This window comes from Halichoerus grypus, chromosome 5 (assembly GCF_964656455.1).
Source record: "Halichoerus grypus chromosome 5, mHalGry1.hap1.1, whole genome shotgun sequence".
NCBI classification, from domain to species: Eukaryota; Metazoa; Chordata; class Mammalia; order Carnivora; family Phocidae; genus Halichoerus; species Halichoerus grypus.
Genome location: NC_135716.1, coordinates 85,174,690 through 85,192,303, shown reverse-complemented (window position 1 = coordinate 85,192,303; position 17,614 = coordinate 85,174,690). Strand labels below are relative to the sequence as shown.

Here is a 17,614-nt window from a genome sequence, read left to right as displayed (position 1 = left end):
AAGGAATTGGTAGTAGAATTCTGGATTCAGCAAGTATCACTGTATTTGCATCTTCTTGTATTCACACTTCCCCTATTTTTCAATTAGATTGCGCATTTCTTTTAAAAAGGACTCTCCTGTCCCTATTGTTTTGGTAGTGCCACCTATGACTGTCCCCAGAATGTAGGATCAGTGAATTGATCAGAGGATATAGGAGTAGAATGCTGCCACATTCATTATGAGGCCGAACTCACTGCCTCACAATCTTGTGAGGTAATTAGCAGGAAAGGCACGGACTTGGGAATCATGCAAGGCCCTCTGTTGGCCATTTAACTAGCTCTTGAATTTGGGGACAGGTTATTTAATCTCTCGAAGCCTCAGCCTTTTCCAATCAACAAACAGGATGCGGCGACATTTAACTCATAAGGGTACCAGAGAGTTAAATGAGGTATTTACATAACATGGGGCAGAGTGCACTCAACAAATATGACCTCTGATCTCTCCTCACTTCCCTCTCCGGAACTCCAGTCCGCTCTTTGCCATCTGCCCCCACACCTTGCTCCTTAGCCATTCCCTCTCCTTGGCGCTTTGGAAACATTCCTCTCCACCTGCTGCTTCAGCTCAGCCTACAAATGTCCTCAAACCCCAAGCTAAAAATAGTCCCTTTCTCAGTCCAGCTCCCCACCCCCTTAAGCTACCTGGAAAGTAGCTTTGCTCTTCATCCCCTTACCATCATACTCCTCAAAGGAGTCGTCAGCATCTCCCAGTCTAGGCTGTATCAGGGGCCCTCAGCTCTAGACCCTGCGGTGAGAGATGGCAGTAAGGAAGGGGCCAAGGCTCAACCACTGTCTCCCAAGAGGCAGGACCCACGGTTGTTGTGGCATCAGTGCAAGGAGGATGGCTCCTACTTCCGAACCTCACTTTACTCTTCAGCTTTTGCCACCTAGCCAATGTTCCAATCCTTCCCCCTCTGCTGGAACTTCTTATAAAATCACCAAAGCCCGAGGTCTCTCATCAGGCCTCATCCTGTGCTTAAGCAAGCTAACCCCTGATCCAGCAGGCCCTCCCACAGCGAAAAACCTAATGAAGCCTCTAACCCATTCCCACTGAGCTACTGATGTCTCCCCACTGATCCCAAATGCCAAATGTCTCCCTACTGCCCACAGAAGAAATGTGAACACTTGAGCAAGTCTGTTAAAGCCTACCACGGTCTGCTTTTTCCTTCTTCACTTCTTTCTCAAACAACCTGGGCTGCAGACATACAGAATAAATCAGCACTTTCCAAGTATGCCCCATATTACCTTTATTTGTTGTATGGCTTATGCTAATTCCCATCGTCTGGGAAGCACTTCTCCCCCATTTCTGCCTAGTAAATAGTTGAATCCATCCTTCTCATTCTGCCTCTTCGGCTCTCCTATCAGAAATAATCCAAACTTCTTGGGCGCGTGGGTGGCTCAGTTGGTTAAGCAACTGCCTTCGGCTCAGGTCATGATCCTGGAGTCCCTGGATCGAGTCCCGCATAGGGCTCCCTGCTCGGCAGGGAGTCTGCTTCTCCCTCTGACCCTCCCCCCTCTCATGTGCTCTCTCTCATTCTCTCTCTCTCAAATAAATAAATAAATCTTAAAAAAAAAAAAAGAAATAATCTAAACTTCTTTTTACTCTCATTATTCTTCCAATTTCTATTAAGTTAATGATGTCATTTGACTTGCATTGTAGTTACATATGCTTAAGTTTATCTCCCTGACAAGGCTGTCTGATTCTTTTTTTTTTTTTTTTTTTAAGATTTTATCTATTGGGCGCCTGGGTGGCTCAGTTGGTTAAGCGACTGCCTTCGGCTCAGGTCATGATCCTGGAGTCCCGGAATCGAGTCCCACATCGGGCTCCCTGCTCTGCAGGGAGTCTGCTTCTCCCTCTGACCCTCCTCCCTCTCATGCTCTCTGTCTCTCATTCTCTCTCTCGCAAATAAATAAAAAAAAAAAAAATTAAAAAAAAAAAAAAGATTTTATCTATTTATCTGAGAGAGAGAGAAATCGAGCACAAGCAGGGGAGGGGCAGAGGGAGCCGGAGAAGCAGGCTTCCCGCCGAGCAGGGGGCCTGATGCGGGGCTCGATCCCAGGACCCTGGGATCATGACCTGAGCCGAAGGCAGACTCTTAACTGACTGAGCCACCCAGGCACCCCAAGGATGATTCTTGATGGTAAATACTTTGGCCTCCTTCAGAAACTGTGACTTATCTTGATTTCTGCATCCCTGTAGCAGCGACAAAGCACAGCAAGCGGGCTTGTTTCCTCTAGTGGTTCAATGCTGTGCTGACACCTGCTGGCCACATCTGGTTTGGCCGCCCTGTCCCCAGCACCTTCCTCTCTAGGATTAAGGGTGGGGACAGTCCATGCCACCCCTTACCCAGCCAACTACGGGAAGCCTATGTTCATGGTACCGCTGCCCTGAGCACCACCCTTCCCTGGAGACTCCAGGAACACACTCACATCTGCTGGTCTCTGGCCCAGCTCTGCATCTCCAGCCTAATCTTCAGAACTTTCCCCACTGACCCCCACCCTAGCAATTTGTACTTCACATCCTTCCCAGTACCACAGAAATATAAGAAGAAGATCTCAAGAACTGGGCATCAAGGAAATAAAGAGGCAGACAAACAATTTGAGAGCAGAGGATGCGCAATCTGTCCCCCTAACCTCACAAAACCAGGGCTATTTCCTACAGAGTGCTATTCCTTTTAACCTTTGTTGCATTTCTAAGAGACTCTTGGGCCACAGACTGTCTCAAGGACAGTGTGATGAACGGGAGGTTGAGCACAGAGTAGGTAGGCGGGGCTTGAGGGGTGGGGCCAAGCCAAAGGGCCTCTCACTTAGGAGCTTCTCCATTCTGTCAGCTCTCCCGGAACGTCCAAGGCGAGACTGGCACCCAGCGCACGCGGCAGGTGAGGGGCCGTCAACGACAGAAGGGTAGAGGCTTTAGGGGTGATGGTGGCAGAAGAGTCCCAGCTCTGTCAGCCTGAGCCTTCCATGTTGTGAGACTCTCAGCAGAGGCCCAGCTCAGTCTTCCCTGGGGCAAGGCAGCCTCAGAAAGACATGGTTTGGGACAGTATAGAGGCAGGGTGGAGGCATGGGGGTGATATGGGTGTGTGACAGAGTACTGAGAGATGTGAGGACATCGTAGGAGACATGGAGGTAGACATAATGGCCAGAGGGAGAGCTTGGCCAGAGGATCGCAGGGCAGGACCCAGACAAGAGAAAAAGGGAGGCTGAAACGGGAGGGAGAGGACAGTGGACCAGATGTGAGATAACCACGGGTGCAATGAAGAGCTGGGTAACAGGAAGGCCAAGGAGGAAGGAAGGCTCGCATGGAGCAATCTCCTCTTCCGGCTGTGGAGCCCGGTCCAGAAAACCCCGGGCAAGGCCAGGAGCAAAAAGCGAGGTTTCAGGTTCCCACTGGACTGATACAGCGGGGCAGGACCCTCCCCGCAACGGTACCCATCTCCCCTGTGCCTTCAGGGGAGAGGGCGAGGCTGCTCCTCACTGCGGTAACAGCCACATCCTGCAGAGCAGGGGAGGGGGGAAGTAAGAAGCAAAACAACCAGAACCACGGGCAAAGACCACGGGGAGAGAACCCTGGATATGTGGCGGTGATGTGCCACCAGGAGGGTCCTCGGTTCAGTCCCAGCAGAAGACCACGGGCCTCTACTACTACCTGCCCCCCCTGGAGGTGTTTGTTTCTCATGCTTCCGTAGTCCGTATCAACCTCATTGAAAGCGTTCCAGGGAAGGAGGTTTCTTTGGGTTCTGTAGTTCGAGGCCCATTTTAATCATTTGCTAGTGACTTTGGCCAAGTTGCTTGATTTCTCTTAGCTTCAGTGTTCTCATGGCAAGATGGGGACACCTACCTTACAAAGGGTTGGGAAGACTGGGACAATTCCCATAAAGCACTTGGCACATATGTTCTCAATAAACGTGAGTTATTATTTTTACCAGGACTCCTGGGACCCCTACCTCACCCACTTCCCAAGGCAGTATAGCACACGAGCTGCCACGGACTTTTGGAGTCAGGAAGATGGTTGCGTTTGACCTCGGGTAAATTATTTAAAGCAAGCCTCAGTTTGCTCGGCTGTAAAGCAAGGAGAGTAACAGCCACACCTCATAGATGTATGGTGCATAGTCAGTGTCCCCAGTGGTCGCTGTGACAACTAGCCGCCAGGTGAGCCTTATCTTTTCCCCTGTAGCCCAGCAACAGCCGACTTCCCCTTAAGGCTTCACTTGTGGGGGCTAGCGGCCTGTGTGCCCTCACGCCCCCACCAAAGCTAGCATGCCCCTCTGGGAAGTGTAGAGGTCGAGATTTCCTACAGTTCCACAGGAAAAGAAATGGGAACAAGGCAGAGAAGACTGAGGGGCCCAGGGAGAAAAGATGACAAAGAAAGATGACAATGAGTGGCGCCTGGGTGGCTCAGTCGTTAAGCGTCTGCCTTCGGCTCAGGTCATGATCCCAGGGTCCTGGGATCAAGCCCCACATCGGACTCCCTGCTCTGCGGGGAGCCTGCTTCTCCCTCTCCCTCTGCTTGCCGCTCTGCCTACTTGTGCTCTCTCTCTCTAATTAAAATAAATAAAATCTTAAAAAAAAAAAAAAGATGACAATGAGATAGCAGAGAAAGGGGGAAAAGCCATTTCTCTCTTTCTACGGAAGCCTGTGGCGTTTCTTCCAGTGTCTGACCGCAGACCCCCCCTCCCCCTTCCCCAGGAACTATGGAGTCCTTCAGCTCAAAGAGTCTGGCACTGCAAGCAGAGAAGAAGCTGCTGAGTAAGATGGCAGGTCGCTCGGTGGCGCATCTGTTCATGGACGAGACGAGCAGCGAGGTGCTCGACGAGCTCTACCGCGTTTCCAAGGAGTACACGCACAGCCGGCCGCAGGCGCAGCGCGTTCTCAAGGACCTCATCAAGGTGGCCGTCAAGGTGGCCGTGCTGCACCGCAGCGGCTGCTTCGGCCCCGGCGAGCTGGCCCTGGCTGACCGCTTCCGCCAAAAGCTGCGGCAGGGCGCCATGACCGCGCTCAGCTTCGGCGAGGTGGACTTCACCTTCGAGGCGGCCGTGCTGACCGGCCTGCTGACCGAGTGCCGGGACACGCTGCTGGAGCTGGTGGCGCGCCACCTCACGCCCAAGTCACACGGCCGCATCCGCCACGTGTTCGATCACTTCTCCGATGCCGGCCTGCTCACGGCCCTCTACGGGCCCGACTTCACTCAGCACCGGGGCAAGATCTGTGATGGGCTCCGGAAGCTGCTGGACGAGGGCAAGCTCTGACGGCCCGGGACCCAGCACGTCCTACCTTAGCCGCACGGCGGACTGAGAAAACCACACCGAATGGGCTCTCTAACCCTGCTCATCTGCACTAATGCTCTTCAGTCTTCAGGCTTCAGTCTTTCCCCAGAGTGCTTTTGCCTCTGAGACCACCCCACCCCCCCAACTGCTGGTGGAGAAGAAGCAAAGCTGAGGGTTGAGGCCTCTCTCCCACTCCAGCCCCAGCACAGGAAACAAAGCTGCCTGAAAAAGACGAAGTGAAACTTGGATCTCTATTTCCCCCATAAGGGACATTTGAAACAGGGAAGCCCCCTCCGTTGTGAACCAGGGGAAGAGGGCATAGCCCAACTAACCCTTCAGGGGACACTAAAGACAGGAGGGCCCTCCTAGACCTCCAGCTCCAAGCAGAGCATGGACAGATACCAGAGGCTCTGTTCCAGAGCGCAGAAAGAAGGGGCTAGGGCAGGGGAGATTCTCACAGGGGAAATAAAACTACTTAACATGCACAGGGCTCAATGTTTAATCTCTCCAGCTTCTCACATCTTATGACCGTCACAGAGGCAAGAGATACAGAAACACCACTTATCTCACCTCTCACCATTTCCATACGGGAGACTGAGGCATAGTTTCAAGTATCACTGGGGTTCCCTTGCCTACTTCTGCTTAAGAAACTAAAACAAAACAAAACAAAACAAAAACCAACTGTACCGCAGATCAGTGCTACAAATTGCAAATAAATATGCAGTGAGGAGCAAGGCATAGATCAACAGGCTCTGGTGGGGAGGGAGTGTAACACAGAAACTCCCACAACAAAAAGTCTCCCCCAACTGTCCTCCTCTTCAAACTCCAAGGTAATTCTTCTTTCATCCCTTAGCCTCACACAGGCTGAACAGAGGAGCAGGTTAGAAGGGTGAACTGGTGGCATGGAGAGTTCCGGTCCCTACTTCGCTGTTTTTTCTCAGAGCGAGAGTTATGAAAAAGTTATGAACTGGTTAGTCAGAACTGAGCCCAAACGCTTTACTTTGAGATTGGGGGAAAGGCCCAGCACTGTCTGCCATTCTCTGCAGAAGGGCTAGGTCACAGATTGCCCCATCCTCAGTAACATGCTTGCCTAAGAAGGTGGCGAAGGTGGGGAACCGGCAGTCACTGGCTCTCTCGTCCTGGATTCCCCTCGCCCCAGAACTATAGAAATCCCATTTTTCAGTTACAAGAGGGAAACAATAAGATACAGCAAACAAATATTACTTCAATATAGCACCAAATAAATTAGGTAATATAGTCGGAAATGGGGAGGAGGTTGGGGGCTGGGGGAGTCCTTGTCTCCCTGCTCTAAGGCCAAGGAATGGTAAAAGGGATGGGAAAGGCAGCCAGGATGTAAAAAGAGCCTTTTGAATCTAAAAGACAGCTCTAGATTCAGCCCAAGAACTGAGGAGGGTTCTATTCCCCATCCCCAATAAAGCTGCCCCAGGTCAAGGAACTCTAGATCGACAGGAGGCTGGGAAGATGGCAGGAGGGAGGGAGGTGGGCTGGGAAGCCATGTTCTTGAGCCTCACCTCAGGCTCCTCTCCCCCTCAAGTTGCTCCTTCAACATCTTCTCTCAATCAGTTCTGGGGACATCAGAGTTTGAAGATTTCATCCTCCTGGTCCCGAAGCGTCCGGGTCCGAGCGGTCTGGGTCAGCGGCACTGGACCTAGGACTGCTCGCTGCTGCATCCGTGGGGAGCTCAGGTGAAGGCCTGAATCCTCCCCGGGTACCCTGCAGGTGAGGAAAGGGGGCAAAGTGACAGGTCAGGGGAAGAACCTGAGAAAGGGCCCAGTGAAGAGGTACATGGGAAGCTGTCCTCCCCTCCTAATATACATGAGCTGCTTGCTCTGAGATGGAGTCTCATTACCCTCTCGATAAATTCTAACCCTAATGCTCCTTCATGGATCGTGAGAGCTACAACACCACTCATCTACTTCACCCCAGTGAGAACAGAGAACAATTTCCTGCTGCTCTATCCATCCCAGCAGCCACTGGCTCTGTTGTTTCAGGGCCACCTGGGCGAAAGGCTTTCCCCTGCTTCTGCTGACTACTTGTGGGTCTGGTCAGGTAAGGTTGCAAGGAGGCAGAAGTCTATGGAGGGGCTTAAAAGGAACCGTTCAAGACTCACCCACTTTCCCCCTTTTTCAGCTTCTGGGCAGCAGCCTTCTTTGACAGGCTGATCTGTGAATCAAGCTTCTTAAGGAAATCAGAGGCAGAGAGGTCATGGATGGGAGTTGGGGGTTCCCGGCCAGGTGTGGGAAGGACCTCCCCGTTAGCACGGCCTGAACCTGTTTCTTCTTTCTTCCTGTCAGCTGAGGGTGGCCGAGCTTCATCCTTACTTGACTGCACCTCTTCCTCTCCATCCTTCTCTTCCTCAGAATCCAAACCATTGAACAGGTCTCTGGGCTCTGTCAGGATGGGGATGTAGAGGGTTTTCTTCAGGAAGATGGAGTCATTAGTATAAAGGCGGTTTGCACGCTTAATCTGTTCCATCTTTAAAAAAAAGTCACCGCAATTAATGACAGTAATAATATCAATCTTCTATCTGTTCAGCATCTCATGCCTTTTAAAGTGATTGTACAGGGGCGCCTGGGTGGCTCAGTCGTTAAGCGTCTGCCTTCGGCTCAGGTCATGATCCCGGGGTCCTGGGATCGAGTCCCACATCGGGCTCCCTGCTCGGCGGGAAGCCTGCTTCTCCCTCTCCCACTCCCCCTGCTTACATTCCCTCTCTCACTGTGTCTCTCTCTGTCAAATAAATGAATAAAATCTTTAAAAAAAAAAAAAAATAAATAAATAAAGTGATTGTACAGAGTCTTATCTGACCCTATAACAACCAAGCTAAAATACAAAGGGCTGATATTAATATCATTCCTATTTTATTGATCAGCGGTTTCCATACTTTTCGGTGTTAGGGTCCCCTGACATTATTAAAAACTATTGAGGAAAAAAACCTTTCATTTATGTAGATTATAGCTATTAACATTTAAGGTATTATAAATTAAAACTGAACAAACTGAAAAACGTGTATTTCTTTTAAAATAACCCATTATAGGGGCATCTGGGTGGCTCAGTCGGTTAAGCATCTGACTCTTGATTTCGGCTCAGGTCATGATCTCAGGGTCGTGGCATTGAGCCCCGGATCAGGCTCCTGGCTCAGCAGGGGGTCTGCTGGAGATTCTCTCTCTCCCTCTCCCTTGGCGCCCCCCATACTCGCTCCTGCTCTCTGTAAAATAAATAAATGTTTAAAACAAAATAACCATTACATGTTAACATAAATATTTTAATGGAAAATAACTATTTTCCAAAACAACAACAAATGGAGCAAAAAGAGAGGCACTGTTTTACATTTTTGCAAGTCACTTTAATGTCTGAGTTAACAAAAGACCACAGAAGATTCTCCTATCTGCCTCTACATTCAATGGGCTGTCATATTAAATGTCTTATAGCTTCTGGAAAATAGAGTACACTCATGAGAATGAGAATGAAAAAGAGCCTTATTATCATCACTATGAAAATAGTTTTGACCTTGTGATCCTGAGATCCTGAGTCCCTGAGACTCCAAGGGATCCCCAGACCTCACTTTAAGAACTTCTGTTAAAGGGCGCCTGGGTGGCTCAGTCATTAAGCGTCTGCCTTCAGCTCAGGTCATGATCCCAGGGTTCTGGGATCGAGTCCCGCATCAGGCTCCCTGCTTGGCAGGGAGCCTGCTTCTCCCTCTCCCACTCCCCCTGCTTGTGTCCCCTCTCTCGCTGTGTCTCTCTCTGTCAAATAAATAAAATCAAAAAAAAAAAAAGGAAAGAACTTCTGTTAAAGATGAAGGAACTGAGGCTCAGAGAGGTTAAGTTACTTGCCTAATACTATCCAGCAAGTTAATGACAAAGCTGGGCCTTTTTACTCCTTCTGGGGATGCTCTTCACACTAATATTAATAATTTCACTGACCAAATATTTATTTAGTACCTATTTATTCATCACCGAACATAGTGATTGGCATTACCTTCCACTTGCCACCCAAGGTAGAAATATCAATGCCATCCATAATCACTCTTTTCTTTCACCACCCATACCGAACTGGTCAACAAAAGTGCTGCGAAAATCTCTCTCCTGTCTAGTCTGACCTTTATGTTGACCACCATTACCTTAGAACAGACTCTTAATATTTCTCATCCGGGGGCGCCTGGGTGGCTCAGTTGGTTAAGCGACTGCCTTCGGCTCAGGTCATGATCCTGGAGTCCCTGGATCAAGTCTTGCATCGGGCTCCCTGCTCTGCAGGGAGTCTGCTTCTCCCTCTGACCCTACCCCCTCTCATGTGCTCTCTCTCTCCTCTCATCCTCTCTCTCAAATAAATAAATAAAATCTTTAAAAAAAAAAAAAAAGAAAAAAAAAATTTCTCATCCGGGCATTACAACGGTTTTTTTTAACTGGTCTTCCTCTCTCCACTTCTATGTATCTCCACCCTGCTAACATCTATCTTTCTAAAAAAAAAATTAATCTGATCAACCTACTACCCTGCTTTATCAACCTCCTATGGCTCCCCATTGGCTCAGAGATAAAATTCAAATTAGCATTCAAGGGTTCTCAATCCACCCCCGTAAGATGTCTAGCTTCATCTCTCTTCTTCTGCCACCTATACATTTTGCCATCCTGAACTTTTCATTTTTTTTCTGAACATTTTATGATCTTTCACACCTTTGTGTCTTTATCTACCTAAAATACTTCTCCACTGTCCCCTTCTCTGCTGGGAAAACTTCTCATCAACTATCACTCCCTTTGTGTTACCTTCTCCAGGGCTCCCAAGGTATGCTGTAAATATTGCCGCATAATACCTAGCCTATTATATTGTTATTCACCTCTTTGCATATTTGTCTTGCCCAAACTCTGTGAGTCCTTTGAGGGCAGGGATGCTGTTTCTGTATCCTAAGGCACTCCTCACCATCACACAAACTTGGCACACAGTAGAGGTTCATTAATGCTTTATGAGTAAATAAACTAGATAACAAAATATAGAAACCGCAAATGTAGTATGTTAGTAAAAATCTTATGCTATAATGTGTCCAAAATAAAACTGGATTAATTTGAACTATAAAAAAAGTTAAAATTGGCTTGCAGTTTTGTACCCTTATTTTGCAAAGCGCTTTGATGCTATAAATTTTATTTTGCCTAGATAATATCCTAAGTCCCTAGCTCGAAGATGTTATGAATTCTGTGAATTTTCTTTCTTTTTTTTTTTAAAGATTTTATTTATTTATTTGACAGAGAGATAGAGAGCACAAGTAGGCAGAGAGGCAGACAGAGGGAGAAGGAGAAGCAGGCTCCCCGCCGAGCAGGGAGCCCGACGTTGGGCTCGATCCCAGGACCCTGGGATCACGACCTGAGCCGAAGGCAGCCACTTAACTGACTGAGCCACCCAGGCGCCCCTTCTGTGAATTTTCTGGTGCTTTTATTATTTCCTAGAAGTACCATATAAGGCAACATCATTCCCCCTTTAAAAAGGATGCAACCAAAGCCAAACCCCAGAGGAGTCCTAGGCTGCTGAGCCGGTCTGCTGAGCTAGAAAGGCCATTAGAATCTAGTTAGTTTAACAGAGCAGTTCAAAGTGAGGATTTTAGAATGAGACAACCTGGTCTGAATCCTAGCTCTACTAAGCAGACTTGTAGTCTGTAGCAAGTTATGACCCTAAGCCTCGCTTTCCTTATCTTTAAATATTTGGGGACTAGTTACATCCACTTCATAAAATCTTATGGAGATAATATGAGATAATATATAGACCTTGGCACATACTAAGTATCCTTTAATGATAGGTGATGACAACTCAGGTAATTATCATTATTTAATACCTCTTCCTCATTTTACAAATGGTAAGGAAACAGGTCCCAGACAGGTGAAGTGACTTATGCAGCCACTCAGCTGGTAAGCAGCAGAATGAGGCCAGAACCTGGAACCCTTCACTAGACTACAGATCTTTTTTGTACTCAGAAGGGTACAGGGCTGTAAGAAAACCTCCATAAATAATAGCTGATTTACCAGTGGCACGGTTCCCTTCTTTGCACAGCTTCTGAGCCTCTGCTGGGATGAAGGGGCCACTCAGTACTTTCATATCCACTTCCTTTGTTTAGGCCATGGCCTCTACTTGAAATGTTCACTTTCCTATCCTCCCAGTCTCCACCTGTGGAAATCTTAGCCATATTTTCATTCGTTCAAAAAAACATCTATTAGCTTCTATGTGCTGGGGACTATGCCAGACTCCAAAGATATGAAATTGAAAGAAAACAGTTCTGTCCCTTAAGGAAAGTACAGGTTATTGGAAAGACAAACATGTAAAAGATACAAACAACTGGGGGCGCCTGGGTGGCTCAGTCGTTAAGCGTCTGCCTTTGGCTCAGGTCATGATCCCGGGATCCTGGGATCAAGCCCCGCATCAGGCTCCCTGCTCAGTGCGAAGCCTGCTTCTCCCTCTCCTGCTCCCCCTGTTTGTGTTCCCTCTCTCGCTGTGTCTCTCTCTGTCAAAAAAATAAATAAAATCTTTTCTTTTTTTTAAAGATTTTTTATTTATTTGACAGAGAGAGACACAGCAAGAGAGGGAACACAAGCAGTGGGAGCGGGAGAGGGAGAAGCAGGCCTCCCGCGGAGTAGGGAGCCCGATGCGGGGCTTGATCCCAGGACCCTGGGACCATGACCTGAGCAGAAGGCAGACGCTTAACGACTGAGCCACCCAGGCGCCCCTAAATAAAATCTTAAAAAAAAAAAAAGGTATAAAGGATTATAGGTTTGTAGAGGAGCTACGGGAAGGAACTTCTAAATCTTTCAAGGCTCCTTAAAATTCCCTTAAAATCTACACTTGTGTCCTTCCTTGTCCCTTTCCAGCTAAAAATTAATCTTCTTTTCTGATTTCCAACCCTTTTTTGTTTGTTTGTTTTTAAGATTCTATTTATTTATTTGAGAGAGAGAGCACAAGCAGGGGCAGCAGCAGGCAGAGGGAGAGGGAGAAGCAGGCTCCCCACCGAGCAGGGAGCCCAATGCCGGGCTCCATCCCAGGACCCTGGGATCATGACCCAAGCTGAAAGCAGACGCTTAACCGAATGAGCCACCCAGGCGCCCCTCTAACCTTTTGTTAATACCTCTACAAACTCACCACATTCAATCACCTGCAATCATTATCTGTGTCCCCATTCATTTCTCACTAGACTGCAAATTACATGAGGGCAATATCTACACATTTTATTTATGTTCCTATCTCTCGGGATGGTTAGAACAGTGCTTAAACATACCAAGCATAGAAATGTTGGCTAGGGGTGCCTGGGTGGCTCAGCTGCGGTTGAGTGTCTCTCTTGATCTCTGCCCAGGTCATGATCTCAGGGTCGTGAGATCGAGCCTGGCATCTGGCTCCATGCTTAGCAGGGAGTCTGCTTGACGTTCTTTCCCTCTCCCTCTGCCCCTCCCCACCCCATGCTTTCTCTCTCTAAAATAATAAATAAATAAATCTTAAAAAAATGTTGGCTAAAAAATTTTAATAAAAAAATAAAAAGGGGGCGCCTGGGTGGCTCAGTTGGTTAAGTGACTGCCTTCGGCTCAGGTCATGATTCCAGGGTCCTGGGATCAAGCCCTGCATTGGGATCCCTGCTCAGGGGGAAGCCTGCTTCTCCCTCTCCCACTCCCCCCTGCTGTCTCTCTCTCTCTGTGTCAATTAAATAATTAAAATCTTAAAAAAAAATAAAATAAAAATAAATGTTGGCTAAATTTGACAGGATATGGAAAAAAACTCATCAAGTTCAATGCAATGTATTTTTACACCTATTAAATATACCACACGCATAGCCTGAAATGCCTGGCATAGAGAGTACCTGTTTTGCACCAAGGAGGCCACCCTACTGGAAAGAATGCAGAGTGCTGAGGAGTAAAAAAAGAACCAGAAGAGATAGAGTTTAAAAACTTAGAACCGGGGTGCCTGGGTGGCTCAGTCAGTTAAGCAATGGACTCTTGATTTCTGTTCAGGTCCTGGTCTCAGGGTCCTGGCGTGGAGCCACGAGTGGGGCTCCATGCCTGCCTGTGAGTCTGCTTGGGATTCTTTCTCCCTTTCCCTCTGCCCCTCAGACCCCCACCCTCCACAAATAAATACATGAATCTTAAAGAAAAAAAACAAAAAACAAAAAACAAAACTTAGAACTAGAGTGGTTAGAATACTGGTTTCATAAAAACTTAGAATTAGAAATCAGCTCTCCATTGTTTGCTGTAATGCTTAATCACTTGCAATTAAAAAGTTTCTATGTGGTTAACAGTACGAGCTTTGGAGTTAGACCTGTTTGAATTCCCACTCTAATACTCATTAGTTAGTTGATCTTGGTCAAATTGGTTAGCCAATCTAAGTCTCAGTTTCTTCTTCTGTAAACAGGGGACAATAATTGTATGTTTGATAGGGATGTGAGAATCAAATGGGCCAATGTATGTAAAGCCTCTAGGATAGAGACTGACATAATAAATAGAAGCAGCTCCTCTCCACTGGGATAGTGGCACAGGATTTGTCCCAACCAGACAGGGCAACACTGAGATGGGAAAACAAAAAGATAAAGGTGGATCAGACCACAATCAGGAAAATTTCAGGGGAAGTTGCTTAGAAGAGTCATTACATTCTAATGAGGAATAAATTTCTTCTAAATGGTAGTCTGCATCCCGATCGTGGAAAACTCACCGTCACCCCGTATTTGAGTGCTAGTCCAGCCAGGGTGTCTCCGGGGGCCAACTGATGCTCCAGGCGTCTTTCCCTCACCGGGGAGCAGGCAGACTGCACCAGGCTTCCGTAAGAACGAGCCCGGCTCCCTTGAAGCAGTCCTGACCCCCCGAGGGGGGCCTGTCTAGAGGGAGAAGCCATGTCCTCACCCTGTTGACAGCCGGGGTTGCAACTAAGGGAGGCCTGGCTAAGTGCCCGACAGTGATGGGACTGGGGTCTAGGAATGGATATCCAGGGGATTCCTTTCCCCTTCTGTCTCCTCTCCTAACTCTCCGCCTCCCCCGGCACTTCGCGCCCCCTCAGCTGTCGTTTGTCCTTCTTCCAAGCCCCCTTCCCACAAATCTGTGCCGAGTATTCAGTCCCTACCTGAGTCTATCCTTAGCACCCTGCTGACTTTCGGCCCTCTCACAATTCGCTATGTTGACCTCTGACCTTTGAACTGTAGCTACCCTCCTCCACACTCCGTTCAGTTTGCCACCCCCGCCCCCAGGTCGGGCAGCCCCCGCCTCCTGGGTTCCCCCAACTCCCTGGCTCCGCCCCGTCCCGGGGTTGGTCCGCTAGTGTCGGGAATAAATCCGGCCCACCCCTGGTGGGCTGTCGGCGGCAGAGGAGGTGCGTGATGACCGCGAGAGTTTGTAGTTCACTTTCCACTCAGCGATCCTCCAAGGCCCGCTCCCCATCAAATCTGTCACAGCATCAAAATCGGTCTCCACGTTTAGGTTCTTGTCTCCCCATACGCCTCGAATCAGCCAAGATGCAAGGACCGGGAGCCAGCTGGGCGGCAAGCTCCTTGAAAAAAAGACTTCATTTCCCAAAAGGCCCCGCGTGTGCGGGGTCGCCGGGTCGCGCCGGAAGTGCGGTCCCCTCGGCAGGCTGTGGGCGGGCTTTCGGATAGCGCTGCGCATACAGGGAAGCGCTTCCAGGGCAATAAGGAGGCCAACCGGAAAGAAACCCGAAGGAAATAGGAGACGTCCCATTCTTGCTACGGTGGCCTGGAAGGAGTGGCGGAGGCGGCTCAGGAGAATTGCTCGCTTCTGGGACTCAATCGTAATGTCTTTCAAGAGGGAAGGGGATGATTGGAGTCAACTCAACGTGCTTAAAGTAAGCGCAAGAGGAGAGCGTTGGGAGCAGTTTCACTGCCCTGTGAAGGAGCTGTTTTGTTGCTGTGGCAACAGCTGCGGTTGGGGGGAGGACGCGGGAGGGAGCGGCTAGAGCTGGGTAGTGACCCCTTTTTCGCTCTGATTTCTGTTCTCATGGTCCTTATTCCCTTTCAATCCTCGTCCCTGTCGTTTCCCTTCCGTCCCTCCCTCCGGCCGATGCCGTCCTGTTACCCCCTGTAGAAACGAAGAGTCGGGGACCTGCTGGCCAGTTACATCCCAGAGGATGAGGCGCTGATGCTACGGGATGGACGGTGAGCGCGAGGGGTGATCAAGCCTGAGGGTTCTGCGGTTGGAAGCTTAATAAAATTTTGTTATCAAGCGGGGAGAGCGGGAGTATCTAGGATTCTTTGGTGAGGAGTGAGGGACAGGGATGTGGGTGGTGGAGATTGGGAGACCTCAGAGTTTGGCTTTGGAAAGGATTGCTAGGTCAAGGTGGGACCAACAGCCCAGACCCCACTCACTCGGGACCAAATATCTTCTCTCCTCATCTCCAGCTTTGCTTGTGCCATCTGTCCCCACCGACCTGTACTGGACACCCTGGCCATGCTGACTGCCCACCGTGCAGGCAAGAAACATCTGTCCAGTAAGTTTGAGGGAAGACAGGGGGTTAGAGAATAAACTCTCCAAATGTCTGCAGATACTCTGCTGTTCTGTTTTTAATTCTCTTCCCCTCAATCCTCAGGCCTGCAGCTTTTCTATGGCAAGAAGCAGCCAGGAAAGGGAATGGACCAGAGTCCAAGACAGCAGAATGAATTGAGGCCGTCAGAGACCAAGGCTGAGGTAGTGGCGGGGGTGGGGGGGGTGGGGGGGTGTGTTTCAGGTGGGCCTGCTGCACACCTTAGGCTTGAAGGGCTTTGACTTCTTTCTAGCTCTGAAGACTCTGACTCTGTTTCCCATCTCCATACCAGGCTCCTCTGTTAACCCAGACTCGACTTACCACCCAAAGTGCTCTGCACAGAGCTCCTTACTATAACAGTTGCTGCCGCCGGAAGTACAGGTCTGTGGGGTTGGAAAGCCAGAGGTAGGGAGGGACAGAGGAGATAAATGGCTCTAAAATGATGGTATTCCAAATTGTATTCTCAGGAATACGAGTATTCCAGAGATGTTAACTGCTATTTCAGGAAAAAGAGGATTTTGCCTTTTTTTGTTTGTTTGTTTCAGAAATTGCACTTTGTAATCCTACTTGAAGAATAGTAATATTAGTATATTTGAAGGGCTCTACAAAGTCTTAAGATTAAAAAAACCTCAAAAATTTTAACCTAGACTTTTAAAAATTCATTGATTCCAAAATTCTTTCTTATGCAGGGCATTTATTAATATCTTGAGGAACACAGTTTAGGAAGCACTGCTGTAAGGGGTTGGGAGTCATAGGAGAATTGGCCCTTTTCCTTTATCACTTTTATAGACATTGATTCTTCTCTACCCAGACCAGAAACCCCTCGTCCCTCTGTCTCCCATTCCCCTTTGCCACCCCCAGAGGTTGAGCCTGGGAGTGGGAAGATCACTAGGGAACCCATGCCTGGGGTTGGCCCACAGGCCAAAGAGCCAGCAACTGTCTCGTCCCCTGCACCCATGAGCCCCACAAGAAGACGAGCCCTGGATCATTACCTTACCCTTCGAAGGTGAGTATGCAGAATCACTTTCCTCAAGTTTTCTCTTTTCTCTCTGACTCTCCTTATTTCAATCCTTCTCAGTTGTTTTTTTCTTATCCCCACTAACTTCTTAAACCTCTTTTCCTGACCTATTCTATTTTCTCTGATATTTCTAGCTCTGGATGGATCCCAGATGGACAAGGTCGCTGGGTAAAAGATGAGAATGTTGAGTTTGACTCTGATGAAGAAGAACCCCCTGATCTCCCCTTAGACTGACACCCTCTTTCCCCACTTAGTTCACAAATAAATTTCAGTGGGCTCTGGGAGCCTAACTTTCCTCGAGTCGGCTTCCGTGTCCCATTTCAGGATTTCACTGGTGGATTTTTTTAAGGAGGCTGAACACCCAGCGTGGAGCCCGAGGTGGGGCTTAAACTCACGACCCTGAGATCAAGACTTGAGATCAAGAGTCAGATGCTTAACTGACTGAGCCACCCAGGCACCCCCCATCTCAGGATTTCACATCTGCATTCTTAGCCTGGCTAACTCTTCCCTGCAATGTACATGGCTCCCCATACTTCTAACCCCTCCCCCACCTTCTACCAAAGTCATGCCAAGCGTCAGCTGCACACAGCCCAATGCCCTATTAATAAGTCTGTCAGAAGGAGGTCTTTGCCCTTCATGTTGTCTGCCTTCTTCCCCACCTCCACTCAAAGTCCTTTCCTCCTTCAGATCACATGAGGGTTGTGGGTAGGCACCAGGGGGCCTGGCCACATCTGGAAAGAGGGCTGGGGTAGGTCCCTATGAGAGCAGAAGGGACTAACAGCATTGGCAGG

The 17,614-nt window shown here is 48.8% G+C and overlaps 3 protein-coding genes across 5 annotated transcripts; 2 read left to right on the top strand and 1 right to left on the bottom strand.

The window, feature by feature from the left end:
• The first annotated feature begins 2,814 nt into the window (after positions 1-2,814).
• Positions 2,815-5,787, top strand: TNFAIP8L2 (TNF alpha induced protein 8 like 2). 3 transcript variants are annotated; one of them, XM_078072456.1, is made up of 3 exons: positions 2,815-2,914; positions 3,965-4,063; positions 4,725-5,787. In XM_078072456.1, exon 3 carries the CDS (start codon positions 4,730-4,732, stop codon positions 5,282-5,284), a length of 555 nt encoding a protein of 184 aa, XP_077928582.1. In that variant the 5' UTR covers positions 2,815-2,914; positions 3,965-4,063; positions 4,725-4,729; the 3' UTR covers positions 5,285-5,787. The 3 variants fall into 3 exon arrangements, with proteins under 3 accessions (XP_077928582.1, XP_035974607.1, XP_077928583.1); XM_036118714.2 differs by lacking the exon at positions 3,965-4,063 and having other exon boundaries at positions 2,820-2,914; XM_078072457.1 differs by lacking the exons at positions 2,815-2,914; positions 3,965-4,063 and adding an exon at positions 4,070-4,187.
• Positions 5,786-14,866, bottom strand: LYSMD1 (LysM domain containing 1). Its single transcript, XM_036118713.2, has 3 exons — positions 13,991-14,866; positions 7,434-7,798; positions 5,786-7,036 (listed from the first exon to the last, which is right to left on the bottom strand). The coding sequence occupies exons 1-3, from the start codon at positions 14,168-14,170 to the stop codon at positions 6,898-6,900; spliced, it is 684 nt and encodes a 227-aa protein (XP_035974606.1). The 5' UTR covers positions 14,171-14,866; the 3' UTR covers positions 5,786-6,897.
• Positions 14,867-14,965: 99 nt separating this feature from the next.
• SCNM1 (sodium channel modifier 1) lies at positions 14,966-17,123 on the top strand. The gene is made up of 7 exons (XM_036118712.2): positions 14,966-15,130; positions 15,370-15,440; positions 15,684-15,772; positions 15,872-15,969; positions 16,098-16,186; positions 16,617-16,811; positions 16,958-17,123. Exons 1-7 carry the CDS (start codon positions 15,080-15,082, stop codon positions 17,055-17,057), a joined length of 693 nt encoding a protein of 230 aa, XP_035974605.1. The 5' UTR covers positions 14,966-15,079; the 3' UTR covers positions 17,058-17,123.
• Positions 17,124-17,614: the final 491 nt, after the last annotated feature.

Bases quoted from the DNA above. Each gene is read 5' to 3' on its own strand.
- TNFAIP8L2 (XM_078072456.1), top strand. From the start codon at position 4,730: ATGGAGTCCTTCAGCTCAAAGAGTCTGGCACTGCAAGCAGAGAAGAAG.
- LYSMD1 (XM_036118713.2), bottom strand. From the start codon at position 14,170: ATGGCTTCTCCCTCTAGACAGGCCCCCCTCGGGGGGTCAGGACTGCTT. The intron at 7,799-13,990 runs GTGAGTTTTCCA...TTTTTTTTAAAG, and splicing joins CACTCAAATACGGGGTGACG to ATGGAACAGATTAAGCGTGC. The intron at 7,037-7,433 runs GTGAGTCTTGAA...CCTCACCTGCAG, and splicing joins CTGAAAAAGGGGGAAAGTGG to GGTACCCGGGGAGGATTCAG.
- SCNM1 (XM_036118712.2), top strand. From the start codon at position 15,080: ATGTCTTTCAAGAGGGAAGGGGATGATTGGAGTCAACTCAACGTGCTT. The intron at 15,131-15,369 runs GTAAGCGCAAGA...TACCCCCTGTAG, and splicing joins GTCAACTCAACGTGCTTAAA to AAACGAAGAGTCGGGGACCT. The intron at 15,773-15,871 runs GTAAGTTTGAGG...CTCAATCCTCAG, and splicing joins AGGCAAGAAACATCTGTCCA to GCCTGCAGCTTTTCTATGGC.